General features: G+C 41.7%; 1 protein-coding gene across 1 annotated transcript in view; it reads right to left on the bottom strand.

Moving 5' to 3' along the window:
* Positions 1-555: 555 nt before the first annotated feature.
* Positions 556-19,494, bottom strand: part of F13A1 (coagulation factor XIII A chain) — a 90,126-nt gene continuing 71,187 nt past the window's right edge. The window contains exons 11-15 of the mRNA XM_074943177.1: positions 18,601-18,754; positions 16,492-16,776; positions 12,707-12,867; positions 7,798-7,934; positions 556-3,145 (exon numbers count right to left, since the gene is read on the bottom strand). Coding sequence (XP_074799278.1) covers positions 2,992-3,145; positions 7,798-7,934; positions 12,707-12,867; positions 16,492-16,776; positions 18,601-18,754 — 891 coding nt within the window. The 3' untranslated portion in view covers positions 556-2,991. The remainder of the gene's footprint in view (positions 3,146-7,797; positions 7,935-12,706; positions 12,868-16,491; positions 16,777-18,600; positions 18,755-19,494) is intronic.

Here is a 19,494-nt window from a genome sequence, read left to right as displayed (position 1 = left end):
TGACTAGCGTCTAAGGCACTGAACATCTTCGCTTCGCTTTATCGCTCTGTAAATTGGGAATAATACTTGCCTGCCTTCCAGGGATATTGTGTAACTTAATGTTTGTACAGTGCTAAGTGTATATTTAGCTAAAAGGTGCCTATTTTAGAAGCTGGGATGTTTGTGAGGTTTCATTCAAAGAATAATGGCCATTTAAAGGGTTTCGGACACCAGGGAAGTCCATGGAGTCTTTCTGCTGTCACTGTGATCTGTCCTGCAAATGTTAACTTCCTTGCTGGATAAATACATTAGGTACTCAGTTGATAAAGCAGTGGCTATAATAGTCACAATGGCCCTGGGAAAACATTTTAAGTAAGGAAAGGGCTTTTTCCTTGGTATCAGAAGAGTTTCTTATTGATGTGTTTCTTAAGCAGCCTTCTGCTTTCCCAGTTATGTGTATTTTTTTAACCCCTTAACAGATGCTGCAAGTAGTGTACTATATTGCTGGATTGTAGGAGATATGATAGTTCAAGATACAAAACACAGGCTCTGAGCTCTATTGCATAATCAGACTGGCTTTATTTTAAGGTTTTTATTATGTTCTAATTAAAAATGCACAGAAGCAAGCAGATTTATACTCAGTAGCAAAATGTGGATATTTTGTATTAGATACTGTAGAATTGAGCAAGGAACATATGATCACTAAACATAATTTGCTGTAATGCATTTTCAGCATGCTGTTAACTGCTAAACACAGGGAGCTCCTTGAGAGCCTTTGGACAGGTAAGGACAAATTTTCAAATGAGGTAATGTAAGTTGAGCTGGCAAAACCCTGTGTGAACACAGCTGCATTAAAGCCCAGGTGCTAACAGGTACTCTTTAGGTATATGCCTACCCATTCCCCAGGTGAACATGCCCACTTAGGCAGGCAGTGGGTACTTATCTTTCTGTCCCATACCCAGCACTGTAGTATGAGGTATAAATAAAAATTTTGTAACTGCAACTTGTGTCTCTGTTTGAAACTTTGTCCCATATACTCTAACAAAAAAGCAAGCCATCTCTCCCCTAGATAGCTGCCTGTCCTTGAGAGAATTTCTGTGCTTACTTGTCCTAAAGAAATTACTTTTACCTGGGTAGAGGCTCTGTGAGTGTGGGGAGGGGACAGATCATGGGGAAAGAAGAGGAGCATGGGACTGGAGAGGTTAAGGCAAAGCATCTTTCTCTCGTTGATAACATGTCACCTATAAACTGCACAGTAAAGCTATATTATTTAATAGATGTGAGGTTTGTACCCACTTCCTCTCATCTCCCTTTAAAATGATGAAGTATCCCACACATGCAGTTTGTTAGCATGGGCTGTGTTCTTTTCCATACAGTAAATCTCTACAGCTTGGCAAGCAAAGGTTTTTACTGCAGATGCAGAATAATTTGAGACCCATCCCTCTCCCTCCCCCCCCCCCACTTGTTTTATAATGAATAAAATGCTGTGAAGTATTTCAGTAGGCATTCATAATACACACAGGGAAACAAGGTATGTTTTGGGGTTGGGGAGGAAATGTGTATTTAGGAGTAAAATTCAAATCCCCTAGAAAAATCTTAATATGGCTCTGTCAGTGGCAGCACTGTCTCTAAGTCACATCAACATCACTGAGAGCCACACCATTACAGAGAACATGCCAGGAAGTACTTCCCTTCAGCTGAGTAGCAGTGGTGCAAGAAGAACGGTGAGAATGGAATCCATAGAAATGTCAGTAACAGCTATGGGTAGGATCAGTCTTAGAAATGAGAAGCCTGGGGTCCCATTCTTCCTTATGCAGGAATAAGTTGTAAAGGAGAGAAGACACTGAAATCAGGCTTTAGAGTTTCCATCTCTCAGGGGATGTGGCTGTACCATCCCCCAGGAAGAAGCTATGATTCCATCCTCTACCCTGGGACTACCCAGAGATCTGTGCCAATCTTCATTGGGAGCTCTCCCAAAACTAAGGGGCATCTGCCATGCTCAGCCCCACTGGCTCCTATTAGCTAATGAAGAATGCTGCTCCTGCAAAAACCAAGATACTAGGAGCTCACTTGATCACAGCTGCCTCTTGAACCATCCTGAAAGGTTCCACAGCACAGAGAGGACTTATTCATTTGCACTTGCTTCCTTTGTGGGTTTGGGAGGAGTAGAATCCAGAGACTCCCAGCCTGCTGCCTGTCCACACCTTTCTATCCCTATTTGCCCACTTTCCAGGTCTGTGGAGCCTGAACCCCATAAAGGGGCATGGAACACCTTCTGTCAGCACCAGCTGTCTTCTACACACATGCAATGAAGGAATAATAAGGCCCCTACTAAGTGTGGTAAGGAGAGAAGGTAGATGTGGCAAGACAGAAGCCTTTAAACACAGGTGAAAGATTTTGACTAATGAACTGGGAGCTTGGTGCACTGATCCCTGGGCAGAGATATAGTAGCCTAGGGACAAATGAGAGGGACAGTGCGCTAGCAGCAGACAGAGTGGGGTAAAGACACAGCAAGAGGGCATAGAGTGCTAACTGGCAGCAGCTTTGAGGTACCAAACCCTGATAAATCCTTTCAACAAAGTGAGCTGCTCTATGAACTTGAAAACTTTACCACCACAAGATAAAGCAACCCCTTAGGTTACATAAACCATCTTTTACCATACAAGTTCATAAGTTTTTGTTAGTGAATATCAAGCTCTAATTAAACTAAAGTTCAGAGTGTTTTGGAGAATGGAACCTTCTCCCTCCCAGTACCAACACAAAGGGGTATACATTCATGTGAACTAGAAGAGTAATATGGCCTGAAGTTGCCTTTAACTAGTATTATCTTAATTTGGAACACTCATAACCAAATAAATGCATTCCCAACCCTCCCTGGTGTTTTCTGTTACTTTGCTTCATTGACATATAAATGTATTTGGATCTCTAGGACAATGAGAGCTGAAAATATTTCTTAACTGTTTTTCCCCTATAAACACAAATAAATGAAAGACTGAAGAAGTGAGGTCTTGCTCACATGAGTGGTTTCCTTTCAACCTCTAGGTCTAGCTCGCCATAGACATGTCGTAGGGCATCACAATTCAGGCTTGCAATTAGCTTTCGAATGCCAGCTTGTCTTGGAAAACTTTTTTCTTCCCAGGTCAAAGTAGAATTCTTTGGAATTTCCCTGCAGTTATAAAGCAAAATATTAATATTTTGACAGATTGGCAGGGTGAGATTTCTCACCCTGATACAGAATCTGAAGTCTAATCTACATTTGTTTTCATACTGCTCCCATCTCCTGGCCATTGCCAAATTGTTCTTACAATACATTTGCTAGGCTTTTTTTCCAATCCAATTTTAAAATTTCCCACACTTCCTTTGGGAGTCTATTTCTCAGTCAAATAGATCTGACTAGGGGGAATTTTATCCAGCTATTCAATTTACATTTGCCCCTCTTTTAAATTCATAGCTTCTGTCAATCCCATAGGGTACTGGTGGCCCTTATCTTCAATGCATCAAATGCTCTGCTGGTGTAAATGGGCAAAACTGCATTGAAGTCAAGGTGGCTACACTGACCTGCAACAGCAGAGAATTTGACCCATTAGTCAGTGTTTCCAAGAAATCGTGCTCAAAATTCTGAGCTTTAGTATAAACTTAGTCTTTCAGCTCAGTTTTAAGTTTTGGGTGAAACCTGCCCTCACTGAAATCAATGGATGTCTTACTATTGACTTCAATGGGGCCAGGATTTCACCTAGTCTCTTAGGTGGCTCAAGGAATGTGTATTCATTTTAGCATCCTAATCTGCACTATGCTGCCATAAAATAGCATTCAGCAGATTGTGTCTAGTTGTTCAGTTCTTCCCCTTTTCCCCTGAGGACCTGAGAAGATTTAGCTGTAGTTTCCAGTGCGTACACTGAAAGCAAATTCTTGTATGTAGAGCAGAGGTGGGGCAAACTACAGCCCGCAGGGCCCATCCTGCCTGGCCCCTGAGCTCCCGGCTCAGGAGGTTAGCCCCCGGCCCCTCCCCTGCTGTCCCTGCTCCCCTGCAGCCTCACCTCACTGCACCGCCAGCGCTCTGGCCTGCTGCAGGGGGGTTGGAGGTTTGGGGGGGGCAGTCAGGGGATGGGGAGCGGGCAGGATTGGGGTCCCCAGGGACAGTTGGGGGGGGTCCTGGAGGTGGTCAGGGGTCAAGGAGCAGGGGGCTTGGATGGGTCTGGGGTTCTGAGGGGGGGGTGGATGGGGGCAGGGGCCAGGCTGTTTGGGGAGGGGTAACCTTCCCTACCTGGCCCTCCATACAGTTGCACAACCCCAATGTGACCCTCAGACCAAAAAGTTTGCCCGCCCTAATGTACATCAAACCATTCTTTATTCAGAAATATCCAGCTGGAGGAGTGGTGATGGGGAACTGAAACACTCTGCCAGCTCACACTGCAGTAATCAGAGAGCATCTTGTCATTGTCCACTTTTAAAGATCACTTCCTTGTGTCCATGAAAACAAGCTGAAATGTTACGAGTCCTGCTGTTAGCAGGTGCAATGTTCCATTATGTATGGCTCCTGATTGCTTATAGTATCAACAAACTGCACTTTGTACTGTTGATTTTCAATTTTATGCTAAGGTTTAAGTCCCACAGACAGCCACATGTATTGAGTTTGTGTTTTTTTTAGGCCGTTTCACAGCCTTCTCCCTGTCCAGTGTACAGATGTTGATAATTGGTATTGACTGACTGTGTTTAGGGGAATGCAGCCTGCTTAATGGAACCAGTGGAGGATGTGAGCTAGGTATTTATAAAAACAAAGACTGTTTTCTTTAGCAGTAAGGAAGAGGATTATGAACTGCACACTTCTGGATTGTGAGGTTGTAGTGATGTGAGGCCTGATTCTCTCTCCTGTGTAACCATCTGAACAGAGTGAGTGCAAGGTGGCTTACTACCATGAGTGTAAGTAAAAGCAGAAGACAGATTTGGTAACATTTTACACTGCAGAGATGTAACTGACTACACTAGGTTCAAGGCAGGGGAAAGTCAAGGTTGTGATGGGGATTTCTTGAGTAAGGCCCAGGCTCAGCACAAAAATACTTTGGAGCAGCTTTAATGCCTGCACCCTGCAAAAAACCAAAGCACGCTGTTTTGAAGAGAATATATGCAAACTGCTCTTAGCAAATTCCTTTTTTTATTTTGTTTTTGGTTCCTCATGAGGTATGTGCAACCTGTCCTCCTATAACTGACTCTTCACCAAATACAAACTTACAATGGCAGAACAGTGAATTACATGGCATTTTAACTGGCACCATCACCTAAGTCATTAGTTCTATGTGTGCGTGAGAGAGAGAGACATCTCCAATATGGGAAGCAATTAAGGCATTACATGATCCTTTAGGTAGAACAACTGTTCATTATACATTTTCAGACATGGGCCAGATCCTCGGCTCATGTAAATTGTCATAAGATTAAAGTTTCAAGAATCTATGTTTCATTGACTCTCAATGGGACTTTGGCTTCTGAGTCAATTGGGTTCTTTTGAAAGTATTACCCATAACTCTAACAAAGTCAGTAGAGCTACGCCAGCTGCGGCTCTGGCCTTGTGTACTGACATTATAAACTTTTCTTCTTATGCAATGCTGCTTGTAGGTACGATCCTAGTACAAATCTACTGTCCTATGCACTAAACCATCCTTCCTCACCTCCATCACCTTTAATTCAAGCTCAGAGCTTTGGAAAAGGATAAAGCACCTTGAAGGAGGATCTGAATATGGGCTGGTCCTAAATCATTTTAATAATGCAGTTAATTGTGTGGCCAGTTGTTGCCTTTGTACATCTCAAAGCTAATAGCCGCAACTACAGGGGCTGCAACTGTCAAAGGCGTTTGCACAAATCGTGCTCCTTTCCCTACTCAGGCCCGTGGCTAAGCATCAATATATAGCCCTCTGTGACATGCCTAGGTCAAGGGGCAGAGGCAGGAAAAACAGCCTGGTCTCCTGACTCCCAGCCTAGTGCTCTAGCCACTGGACCACATTGCCTGTTGTCTCAAACCGTATATATGTCAGTACTGTAAAAATACGAGAGCATTTATAGCCATTTCTAAATTCTTATCCTCCTCAATACCCCCCGCCCCAAACAATAACTAATTACAAGAGACCAAAGGGACCACCGCCAATCCGAGATGGTCCAGTGATGGATAGAGATGCAAAAAAAAAAAAAAAAAACCCCCAGAAAACCAACTGACTGACTTTTTTGCAAATGAAGTCAAACTGCCCTAATTATATTTGCCTGGGAGTGAACTTAGTGATGAATGATTCTAAATAATGTGCTGAGCTGTCAACACACTGCAGCCATTTATCAGCTTGAATACATAGAGACAAATGGGATTATTATTTAAATAAACTACAACTACCCATGCACTGTCCCCTGTGTGCGTAACCTGCAGCCTTTATCCATCCAAGGAAAGTTAAAATGAAATCTCCAAATGACACAGCTAATCATTCCCCATTTTTAAATAAGTCCTAGGACATTATCTTAAAGAGGGAGGGGGGGAAGCTGTGACTTGAAGAAAGCAAAGTATCCACTTTATTGATCATGTTTCCTGGTAACTCCCTTTCTTTGGATGCACCTGACAACTCTCACTTCCCTGAAGGTGAGAACAGTCAGCCATAACTTTTAGAATAAGAAGGGCTGCAAAACAATGATTCCCTAATAATTAAGGCCAGTTTCAAAACTGGGATAGCCCTGTGGAAGATCCTGAGCCAAATTCAGTCATGCCTTAAACTGTAGTGCATGTTACACATTGTCCAGTGTCCTTTAACACCTATTTTCTACCCAACTCAAATCCAGGATCTGATGCCAATCATTTTTACATCAGTCCAAGTGTGATCAGAATCAGATCGCCGATGTGCAAATATGCTATCATTTATGCCACTGCTGAATTAGGCCAATTTTTCAAAGGAACCAGGGCCTCAATCCAGCTTCTAAATTTCAGTACCTAATACTGCGTGCCAACAGCAGAACTTGTGCATGCAAATAAGACTTGCATCCAAAAATCTTTTATGCACACACAGTTCTACTGTTTTCACACACACACCACATCACACTCAAATGTAATGTGAGTTCTGGAAAATGTAGCCCTTATGTCTGGGAGCAGCTGTGCCAGTGATGAGATTCTCTATAAATGAAACAAAACATTGGCCAACAACATAAGACTTTCCTGTTTCTCAGACTTGAGGTCATCCTGCACCAGGCCCCTGCATTTCAGGATAGACCTATTTAGGGATGCTGTAGGATCACAGTTACTTACTCCTATGTTCAACACAGTGATCCCCTCCATGCTCTGCTGTTTCACCATCAGACTCATAGAGACAGATTTTTTTAAAAGGTATTTAGATGCACATAGGTGCATACAGGGATTTTCAAAAGCAGCTATCTGAATCTTTTAAAATCTTGCTCTGAATCAATGGGAGGGGGAAATCCCTTTTTGGAACACCCTCCCTAAAAAGCAGGTCTTATTTATGGTTTTACCACACACCTTGTAGTGGGCAATGAGTAGTTGAGGCAGAGATTAGATATGACACAAAGATGACAAATAAAAGAATAATAGAGTTGGCAGTTACCCACACCGCCAACTTCTCCAAAGCCACTTCCCAACTACCAAAATCCTCTAGTAACCTGCACAGTGACAGACTGACCTCTTCCATCTGTTACTCCCCCTCCATCCATTACAGATCCTTAGAATAAGAAGCATATGCTTGAATTACAGTACATAGATCCACAGGGATAGTTATTTTGTTCTAAATCCCATATGGGTGAAGGGAATGAACAGCCCATTATTTCCACGCTCTTCCCTACCTGAACATTTTTGTGGTTGTCCTCAGTAAGCCAGGTCCATCGAGACGTACCAAGACGTTCACAAGCTTTTGGTTCAGTGGGTTGGTGAATTCTACTATCACAGACATTTCCTTACCAACTACCTTCTCTCCAGGAACCTGCAAAACAAGGGAAGGATGTAGATAATAAGCAGAAAATTATAAAATCTTGGCATGCAAAGTCTCAGTTGTTAAATGCACATTTAACAAAATGTGTGTTTGTACGGATGGCTTTTTGAGACAGAAACAATGTAAAGTGAGCTATTAGTTTCTTGGGCTTGGTCATGCACAGAGAAGACGACAACCCTTCCCCCAACATTTGGAACCGTGTTTCTTTTCTTGGTGCTCACCTCTTTACAAATCAAAACTAGTTAAAATACCTAGATGCCGCTGGGGTGACTGGCCATTCACTGCATTCTTTATTGCAGTGGATACAATGACCAGGCAAATGTTTCACTGGTTTAACTGTGGGTTTCCCCACAGTGAACGTTGCTGTATTCCGAGACAGAAGTATGCTGAGGCGGAAAAAGCGCGAGAGAAGTGCCAAGCTTCACCTCACTTCTGCACACAATCTGTCCAGGAAGATTTCATAACATGTCTGCTAATGAGGATACAAGAACCACAGAAGGACCTGCTATACAATTAAAATGGAGTAATGCATACAGGTCTATTAACGCACAATAAGAGACAGACTTTTTTTTATGTATGATGGCTAAGTTAGGGGCCTTGAGTATTACGAATACGAAGAGGATTTTGTATTGAGGTACTGGACAGAAAGAAACCCTGTAGATCTCATTCTATTCTATTGCTGTTCTTACACTATGCTCACTCCCACTGTCCCTGGCATACTGGCTTCCAGACTGAAACAGCCTTTTCTTCCTTGTCACTTCTGAGGATCTCCTTAATTCTGGACTGGTAGGGGGACCGATTACATCACAGTTGGGAGACAAAGTGCGTCCCCACCTTCCATGCACTTCATGGGGTGGATGCTCAGCACCCCAAATCATAGGGTTTGTGAATGATAGAGGATGAAGAGTGGGATCTTGTTTGTTTTTAACAACTCTGCTTTCTTCAGGCAATGCATGAAATTGTGCACAGCCCCTTGTCTATAACAGCACTATCATGATTTTTGTGTGCGTGTGTGCAGGGTCTTCCATTTTTTAATTTGACTTAAAAAAAAAAAGTTCAAGGCTCTGTAGGAATATGCAAACTTGTGGCTGTAAGACCAGCCAGCAGAGTGGGGTGGAACTTGGAATTAGAAAAGGGGTTTCACTTCCTTTAGGTCCAGTTCTTGGGTCTGAGCAGCACAAAGCTGGCTTAAGCAGCTTCCTGAGAAATCCATCATAAATTAAGAGTTGGGGTAGTGGATCCTACTCCAAGCCCACTTCCTCTTTCTGTCTCAGCTCCCGGTGTAGGAAGGAGAAAGAAGGTGCCCCTGGGAAGAAAATGCTCCTGGTGCTGTTTATCTAGTCCCTTTTCTCACTCTGGTGATTAGACACTCCAGAATGGACTACTGAAATATTTTCCCCTATTCCATAGTATAAAATTAGCAGCGCTGGTTTGTGTCACTCAGGATCCTCTAAGGTCTTGTGCACAGCTTTCCATTCTTTTGCAGTCCTCTTTAATGCTCTGGAGGGAACTCCAGCTCAGCCTGTTCTCTGTATATAACCTTTCTATTTGGTTGTTCTCAAAACCCCCTGTATATAAGAATAGGAAATGGATGCAGCGCAGATGAGGTAAAACACTGCGTGTATAACACCACATGGCTGATGTGCAATGATAGCATTAATAGCCACATTTGTGATAGTCCAGTCAAAAAGATCCTCTTACATCTTCAAACTGATGTCAGTGCTACAGACAAGTTTTCATCGAGTCCCCCCTGTGACAGTGCACCCCATAAGGCTTTATGGAAATCTGCTTATGGATGTATATATGACATAACTGGAATATGTTTTATGCTACATATGCCATGTAACATATCTCTGTAAAGGTTATGATCTACTGAATCTATTCATTCTATATGTGTGCATGTATCATTTTTGTATTTGAAGTAATGAATATTGACTGTATACTTGCTTGATTTTTAAGTAGCCTTAGTAAAGCATTTGGTCAGCTTCTTTAGAAAGGAATTTACAAGTTAAGTGCCCAATCAAGAAGCACTTAACAGAAAAGGGATCTTGGAAGGCTCCAATCCACATAAGAAGTCTACATGAGGACGTTCAAGGTAGCATGTGAACCATGGCTGCTACCTGTAAGTTCTGAGTCGTGCATGAACGTGTGACTTGCCTATGTGACTCCAAAACTCCATCTTGTAGCTGGAATTCTACACAGCGGGAAGGAGGGGTATTTACCCACAAAAGAGAGTCTATTTAAACCCCTGGGAGACCCCTCCATTTGGTCTTCAGCTGGCACAAGAAATAGACTCTCCACCCCCCCAGGATACCTGAAGGAAACTGGAACAAAGGACAGTAACTACAGAGGGTGTGAGTGATTGCTGGACCCAGACTAGAAGGAGACTAGTCTGTGAAAGCTAGCTTACTGGAATTCCTCTGCGGGTGAGGTTTTATCGGTATTCAATTTTCTTACTGTATTAGACATAGACTTGCACGTTCTGTTTTATTTTGCTTGGTAATTCACTTTGTTCTGTCTGTTACTACTTGGAACCACTTAAATCCTACTTTCTGTATTTAATCAAATCACTTTTTACTTATTAATTAACCCAGAGTATGTATTAATACCTGGGGGGGATGCGGGAAACAGCTGTGCATCTCTCTCTATCAGTGTTATAAAGGGCGAACAATTTGCGTTTACCCTGTATAAGCTTTATATAGCGTAAAACTAATTTATTTGGGGTTTGGACCCCACTGGGAGTTGGGCATCTGAGTGTTAAAGACAGGAACACTTCTTAAGCTGCTTTCAATTAAGCCTACAGCTGTTAGGGGATGTGGTTCACGCTTGGGTCTGGGTTTGCAGCAGGCTAGTGGGTCTGGCTCAAACCAGGCCAGGCTCTGAAGTCCCAAGCTGCCAGGGCAGGAAAGCAGGAGCAGAAGCAGTTTTGGCACATCAGTTGGTAGCCCCAAGGGGGTTTCTGTGATCCAACCCATCACACCCCCCTCCTCCCATCCAAAATTGTTTCTTCAATGAAAAAACAAAAGCCCTTTAAGTAAAAACTCTAGCTACCCCCTGCTCCATCAACACTTGGTGCGGGCGGGAGGAGTTGACAAAAACTCAGAAGTTTTCCACTGGGGATAAAAACCACTTCACTGACCAATTCTAGTCAGTAGTACTTTATTTTTAACATTACTTTTAATAGTCTAAGAGATTGCTATGGGCCAAATCCTGATATCCTCACTTAGGGATTGATCACCCCCACCCTGAAATAGTAAAAGGTAAGACTCCCACTGACTTCAGTGGTACAGGATAAGGTGTTTAGGATCAAAATGTCAAAAGTGCCTAAAGTTGCAGGCAGGCCCCTAGTAAGATTTTCAAAATTGATTTGAAATCAATGGAAGTTGGGCACCTAATTTACTTAAGTCCTGTGATCAAAAGCACTTAACTCCATAAGAATTGAGTTATTCTGGGTTTACACAGATGTAACTGAGCAGAATTTCACCTTAGCACACTTCTTATTGTGACCTGGCTTCAAGCTAAATTTGAAAGAGGTATATTTTCCCCATTAATTGGTTAATTCCAATGATCTTTTAGTCGGACATAGAAAGATCAAGATGTATATATGAAGACATATGGGGAATAGTATTTTTCACCCTTTCCCCTTACTTAAGGATTAAGTAGTCACCCAATTCACATATCAAAGTCTCCCAAGAAAGTTCGGGAAGACGAGATTTGCATTGCTCACATTTCTAAAATTAAAATTGAGCAGAAGTCCCTATCACCTCTATCTTACATGCACTTAAAAGAAAAAAAAAAAAAAGCAGGACACCTTTGTACATGACAAAGCAGCAAATAGGGCACAAAACAAATTTATTATTTTTTTTTTTTTTACCCTTTGCAGGTCACCGTAAGCTTTTATTGTTTATAGAATAGATGGTTACTGGGCTAAAACCTATCGCTTTCATTAATTATTCTTTCATCACAACAAAGGAGGGTGAATAAGCTATTTTGGAGCTTAACCTGGGGATTTTGTGTCAGAGGTTCTGTCTGAATACTGAAGATACAGGATTATACATTTTTTAAATTTGGCTACTGAAGATAAGTGAAGTTAATTTGACTTGTTGGTTTTCTCTAGGAGATGCTCTGTAAAACAGAATCCTCTCTGAAGACCATACTGATAATCATTTACGTTCTCTAATTAGACCATAGTGACACTTTTGTATTTCATGAGAGTTTTCAGAGGCTCATAACTTTTGCCTTCTTGGGTGAATTTTCCTGGGGATGGCAAAAGGCCCATCCCTGACATCAAGGTGATGTCCCTACCAAATTTCAAGTCCCTTCTCCAAAGCATGGAAGTGCTAGACCTTAACAAAACAGTTGTAAGAATATGTTTAACATGCGCAAAACATATTTTCTTCATTTTTGCTGAGCCTTTCAAAAAACAACAAATAAATTCAGCCTCAGGCACACACCAACATGGAAAATTTCAGCCAAAACGTTAAAATCTGGCAAAGTTATAAGCAACTGAAAACAGCGTCCAAGTGGGAAGCATGAGGCAACCGAACTAGAGGTGATGCAATCAACTCTACTTATTTTTATATATGACCCTGTTTTAAGTTGTTTATAACATTAGCTTTTAAATTTGTTTGAAAAAAGACCCCCAGGTTAGCCACCTAAGTGCTGGCCCAACCTGTAGATAGAGGTCTGTGTGACGGTGATGCAGAATGTATCCTGAACTCAGGATAGTTGCTAGTTTCCTTTGTTGCATTCCTGAAACTGACCTTGATGTGCAGCTTGGGGATTTGCAGTACAGAGGTCTTCTGCTTGGCCAGAATCTTTTTCGTTTCATTGAGACGTGCTGTGACGAAGAAGTGCAAAGAGGCCTGTTCCAGCAGCTGACTCATGTACTCACTTGATTTGATTAAGACCTCAGAAATTTTAGCTGATGGGAGAAAAAACAAACGCACACAATAAAACTAAAGCTTGAAAGCAGTATAGTTACCGGTTATTACTTTCAGTCCTGCTGATGCCCTGCAGACACAGTACAGATTTGCCTCCACTGAAGAGACTGTCAAAGGCACAAATGGGAGTTAGGTGGTCAGACAAAAGCTGCAATGCCTCCTTTTCTGCTACAACTTTCTTTGTATGTTACCTTTGTCCTCCTCTTGTGCACCACTTGTCATTTAAGATTGAGTTGTCTGGGACAGGGACTATCTTCTTTGTTACATGTCTGGACAGTGCCCGGCATAATGAAGCCCTGATCCTTGACTGGGGCTCAGAGGCACTACCGTAATATAAACAAGATGTACTAAATGACTCCCATGGGCTTTTAATGGGACAGTGAGGTGCTGAAATGCCCTTGGAGAATCTCCCTCTAAATGTTTACTTCTCTACTTCGTTCCCATACCCCTTCCACTTATTTTTGAGGGGTACCCATGCAGGCGGTAACAGCAGCCAATTGGAGGTGTGAATGCACACAGTGCTACTGGCAAGGTTTCCTGTTCCTCAGTGCAGGGCTCATTGCTGATGCCACCTGTTGACCTACCTCAACACTACACGCACCACACGGCAAAGGGACTAGCACTACCCCGCTCCCTTGAGAGCTGTCACTCTGGTCCTGGATGATCATTATTGAAAGGAATAGCTCCCTGGGCTGGAATGTTGAGATGCAGAGAATCATTGATTTTAACTGTATTGAACGGCAACTCTCAGTCCAGCAACGGTGTTAGAATTCAACGTGCAGAAGCTCACATAGATCTTCTAGGAGGCGATCAGTCACAATATGTATCTTGATTCCTTGCCTGAGCAAACTCCAGTCTAGTTTTTCCAACATTAGTAAAAAGTATCAAGATTTCCCACCCACTTATTATTCATTTGTTTTATCGGAGCACCTAGGAGCCTCAGAGTCATGCTGGACTAGACCCCCAGTATGCTTGGCACTGTACAAACACCCATGAAATTGAATTCAAACTGGGTAAATCACATTTACCTCTTTCCACTCTTTTGCTCAAGAGTGGAAAGGAACCTACATCAAAATGGGTTCCTAGAGTGGGTTTCAAAGCCATTCCCATGATGACCACCTGAACTAGATTCACCAGGCCAGCCTGGAATTTTTTTGATGTGGTCCCATCTCCTGTAAATGAATTTCTCATCATATCTCAAATCTTTAATTATAATCAAGACTAGGTGTTTTTTATCTGTGCAAAAAATATTTGTTGTACTAGAAGTAAAATTTATTTTACAATGGAAAAAAGAGAAACATTTCAGATTAAATTTAATCACTGAGAAAAAAGAATAATGGAATCTCATTTCTGCAGTGGGTATGCTGGTAAGATGCCAATACAACTTACTGTGCCCGGGAAAGCCCAGGGAGACACAAAACTGAGCTGCCTAGCAGCCTTTCAAAAAGACAGGGAAAGCTAAATATAACTGACTGGAAGCAATAGCACCTTTGAAGGCACTGGCAGGTTTAAGCTATTCAAATCCTCAAAGATGTTTTCAACCCATACAGTTCCTTTAATCATTATTCTGAAAAAATCACACATCCAGTTTCTGTTTGAAAACTTATTTTGCTCCTTTCAGCAGTGTAGTCTAGAAAGAATGCCTTTGACGCATTTTGATCATATAGTGATATTCTATTACCTTCAAAATACACACACACACACACACTTCTTGCTATTTCACTAAACCTACAAATTCTGCTCCCATTTCTCAAAATACGTTAAGATGATTCCGAGAGTTGCTAACATTCTATTTAAAAAATAAGGGACTGTTTTCTTAGCACCCCATCCTCCTGACATTATTATTATTAATAATAATAATAATAATTAATAAGCAGCAGTACTCACCTACATTCACCAGGGCTATTTCTTGCTGCTTTTTGCAACAATCAGCAACTCCCAATCTTGTTGTACAGAGATGAAAAAATACGGTATGTCCCTTATAATAATGGACTGTTGGCAACCCTAGTGATTTCTCCCTGGTATGCTGCTTATTCTAGATGGAGGCCCAGTCTAAATTCACTCATCATCATCAGTCACTAGAATTTGGAATTTATGAAAACATTCCATAGCAGTTTTATGTACCATAGCCACAGCTTAGCAAAAATGAGCACTGTGGCTGTAAACGTATCCTAGTAAATTCACCTTCGTGCAGAGGATTCAAACAAGCACCAGTGCATCATTTAACCTCTTTGTTAAGTAGAGTCACGGTGTCTTACATGGAACCTCAACACAGGGCTGAATCTGACCTGTGGAATTTAGCTTGGAAAACAGAGGAAATGCTGAGATATTTGCACATCTATACTGAACATCTAAATTATGGCTAAATTCTTCTCTCAGTTATAGGGGTGCAATTGGATTGCCAATGAGAGTTTAGCCCAGAGTTGAAATTGATTTATTTTTATGGCTAGCCAGGTATTTTTTATAAAGTTTGACAACTTTACAGCCGACATTTAATAATTGATTCAAAGCACTTAAAAAGTGCTTGTTATAATAAAGTTGGTTGGAACAACTCAATGCGGCAGAGAGAAAGTACATTAACAGTTACTGAATACTCACAAATGAATCAGATGAGTTAGAAACAACCAACAAATGGCTATTGACTCATCATATGAGATTGGAGCTAAAGTTCTGATTAGGGTCCATCTCTAATTTTTCATTATTATTATATATTCATATTATTTTATGGAGATTTACAAGCTCCAAATGGAAATTTACAGTTGTGGGGAAAAATCCTGCCCTAAGACATGCAGAATGGATGATAGGGAACCCTTTATCCCCGGCAAACAACAGGGCAGGATCTCTCCCTAACAGTCCAGAGAGGGCTAGAAAGAGGGTACCAGCAGCACAGCACACCCCCACAGAATGCATGATATCTCAGGTAGGGAATGTGGACTCAACTGGCTTGCACATATGCTGTGGTCAGCAGCACACACTAGCCAGGGATGTATGCTGTTCCTTTTTAGATTGCCATAAATATGCACCTAACACTGTATTCCCATAGCCGGTCCTGAACCATCCTACGCTCTAACTGCAGGATGGCTCTTGTGCCAGATGTGCACCCAGTGCCACTCTATTCCCTTCTCTTGTAGGGCTCTCTCAGATAAGAGAAAGATTTTGCTTTTATTTTGTCATTGTAACCTCCACCTGAAGAACCAGAGTTTTCCCTTTCCTTTTTGAGAACTTACAAGATGGTCAAAGATGTGAAAATGACATCTTACAGCTTAACACCTGGACCCATTCTCTCTCTCTCATTAAATAATAACAATCCTTATCACTTATTTAATAATTCAGCACTTTCAATCTGTAGAACTCAAAGTACTTTTTGAATGTGGATAAGCATGATCATCCCCATTTCACATACTGCGGATGGTCAGAGGGTAAGGTCACGGTGGCAAATACATAGCAGAATCAGGAATAGAACCCAGGTTTCCTGACTCCCATTCCAGGGCCCTATCCACAGCTATGTAATTTGGACCTATCACTAGAGGGAGTTTCACTGGCGTCAGCACACACAGATAAGAAAGCAAACAAAAGGCTGAGGCTTAAAGTTTTCCCCCTCTTACATGCCAAGGGTTCCAGTGTCACATCAAAAGTATGGCTCTTGAATTCATTCTTCGTGACACCCGTATAAAACACAATATTGCCAGACAGATAGGCTGTTGCAGTGTAACGGGTGTGGCTGTTGTTTCTGAAAGTTACAGTGACTTTGAAGTCACTGCCAAGTATTGCATTTTCCACTTGAAAGTCCATGTCAACATCGGTCCCTGCCTGCTCCATAGTATCCTGGGTAACCTTTTTAATGCCATACATCAGAGCTGTCTCAAGGGCCAGTCTCTCTTCTTCTGTGCCTAGGACAAGATGAAAATTATGTTAAAAAAACTGAAACAACAGAACCTAATTACCAGGTTCATAATGATGCCACTTTCCCAGGGTCCAGATTGGTGTTTTGTGTATGGCAGTAACGAACACCTAAAAAAATCTTTTACAAATATTTTGAAATTATTTCTCTTCTTAAATTACTTCAGTGCTTATAAAAACTACCAGATCATGGGCCAGATCTAAACTCATTAGTCAATGAAAAGACTCCCCTTAACCTTAATGATCTCAGGATCTGGCCCTTAGGTTTCTGGAGACCTGGAGCTAAGTAGAGGACAATTTGAGCAGTGGTAGGGGTGATGCCTGCTTCCCAACCAAACTGGCTAGCTAATGTGCCTCAAATCTGTACTAAAGAGACCACATTTATGAGTAAGAGGGTAGTTCAGTCTTCATGTCCATTCAGTTCTTGGCCCCTTTGCTGGGACTTCCAACTACGGTACCAGTCAGAGATTGGCAAATACTGCAGATAAAAACAAAAAATCACTTGCAAATTTTAAAAATAAAAATAGCAAATTCAACTCAATGATATTTGCCTTATTTGTTTTCTGTGAATTTTTTGTTCACAGAAAGACAAGATGTTCCAAATACTCATGCACATACGCAGTTGCTTGAATATTTGTGCTGAAGTGTTCATTGAGCCATCCTGATAGCTTGTGGATTTGGGAATCATCCAGTCATGGAGCAGAAATGCTACCATATGACGTAGGTGATCTATCACACTGTGTGAATAGCGAAGTATAAGTAGTGAATACTTGAAGCAATAGTCAGATAATAATTACTGTGGTTCATTATCAATCTAAACTCAATTGACCAGTGGGACTTAGAAAACAAAAACTCTGTACTCCAACCATGCAGTCCTGGGTAAAACAGCTTATTTGGGATTAAAATGTTATTTTGATCCTTCTCTGCTTCCCCAATATCACAGATGAATGGGGGAGTGTTGCTAAAGTAAATTAGTAGAGAAGATGGAAGAACACTACCTACTTTTGAGTATATCTGATTCTAGACATGTGGCACAGCCGAGTGGACTTAATTTTTAGCACTGGAAATAGTCTCAGGGTGGTAGGGCTGTGTGACACTCATCCCTTTTTTGTTAAAAAATAAGCACTTACCAAGATACTGTATTTGACATGGAGGAAGCTCATAAGGAATTACTGTCACCCAAGATGTGTCAGACCTTCTGTAGTGGATGATGAAAAATGAGCTAGTCCCCTTTTCTCAGCTCACCCCAGTTGGTTGGGTAAGAGAAGAGCCTTGCCTCACCCACTCTGCAAAATTCCTGTTTGCAGGCCCTTAAAGAAACAGTAACTGATTTTCTCCCACATGCTACTTATTTCTGGGGTCACTTTCTTTCCACCAATACTTTTTATTTCCTAGGGCTTTGCATACTTCAAAACCTCCCAGAATTTTAAAGGGCCATGCCATGTGACCTAGGATGCGCTGACCCCTAGTCACCACTACTCTTAAGGGTCACACTACTGTCACACTTCTGAAGTGGATGATGAAAAACAACTTTTAAAATCTCCTCTTTTGAATTAAATAAATTCATCCATGGTTATCCTCTGTTTTCAGATATAGCAACTCCTGTCCAAGGTGTTTTTGAGCGACAGCCTAAGGAGATGTTCTTACAGAAGGATGTGTAACATGTTTGAGGTGGAATTAAGATGCACCACTTGGAGAAAGCTGTGTGAGAACCCACCTTGCTAGAGGTTTATATATAAATGACAGGAGACCTATTTAAGAAAAATCTACATCCGTATATACAACACTTCATTTTGCCATGTGCAGTCAGTTACCTTCCTGGAACTTGTACTGCTCAGTAATGTCCTTGGTTCCATCACTACCAATTTCCTTGGTCAAGATTAATTTCCCAATGTGGGTCTTATCAATGTGTTCAATCACTCTGGTCCCATCTTTCATTGCTTTTGAGTAAACAATATCACTGTTTACCTATAAAATTAAATAAAGCATTACGTCTTCTGTTGTGTTTAAAGCCAATATATCCTCCCCTTGACTCAATGACACAATCACCAAGTCCTACTGATTTAAACGGGACGAGATGCATGTTTAAAATTAAGCACATGTTTAAACACCTTCCTGGACTGGGGCCCAAAACACTTCCAAAAAGGGTTTAATGTTAATGATAATTTGGTAATACTTTAAACTAGCTGTCAGATACACTTGTCATATGGATTTCCTAGTACAGTTGCAGGGCCAGAACTTCAGCTAGTGTAAATCAACGTAGCTCCATGTATAGTCATTGGAGCCAATTTTCACCTGCTGAGGATCTGGCCCACTGTGTCCTTTTGAACAATCAATAGCTATTTAATAACACATTTCTGAAGACTGAGAAATCCTGGCAGCAAGTCTGGTCTCCATGATGCTTGTAAAGGTACTGTCCTGAGTTGAGGAGCCCCACCGCCTCAGCAGGAGCACAGTTACTTTGCATTCTAATAGAGCCTCACAATGTGCTAGGGGCTGTCAACACATACAGGAAGATACATGCCCTGGCCCAAAGAGCTTACACCACCACCCAGAGCTTCAGAGCCTGCCGGGGAGCCTGCCTGCTGTTACAGTCCTTAATGAGAGGCAGGGGCTAATGCAGATTGTGTTATGGAAAGCAGCGAGTAACTTTCTCTGCTGCTCTGGTAACTGGGGTTTCATTTCAACTGGAGCAACTTCTTCTGATT

This window comes from Natator depressus, chromosome 2 (assembly GCF_965152275.1).
Source record: "Natator depressus isolate rNatDep1 chromosome 2, rNatDep2.hap1, whole genome shotgun sequence".
In the NCBI taxonomy this organism is placed as follows: Eukaryota; Metazoa; Chordata; order Testudines; family Cheloniidae; genus Natator; species Natator depressus.
The sequence above is the reverse complement of the archived record's forward strand: the minus strand, read 5'-3'. Positions and strand labels throughout refer to the sequence as shown.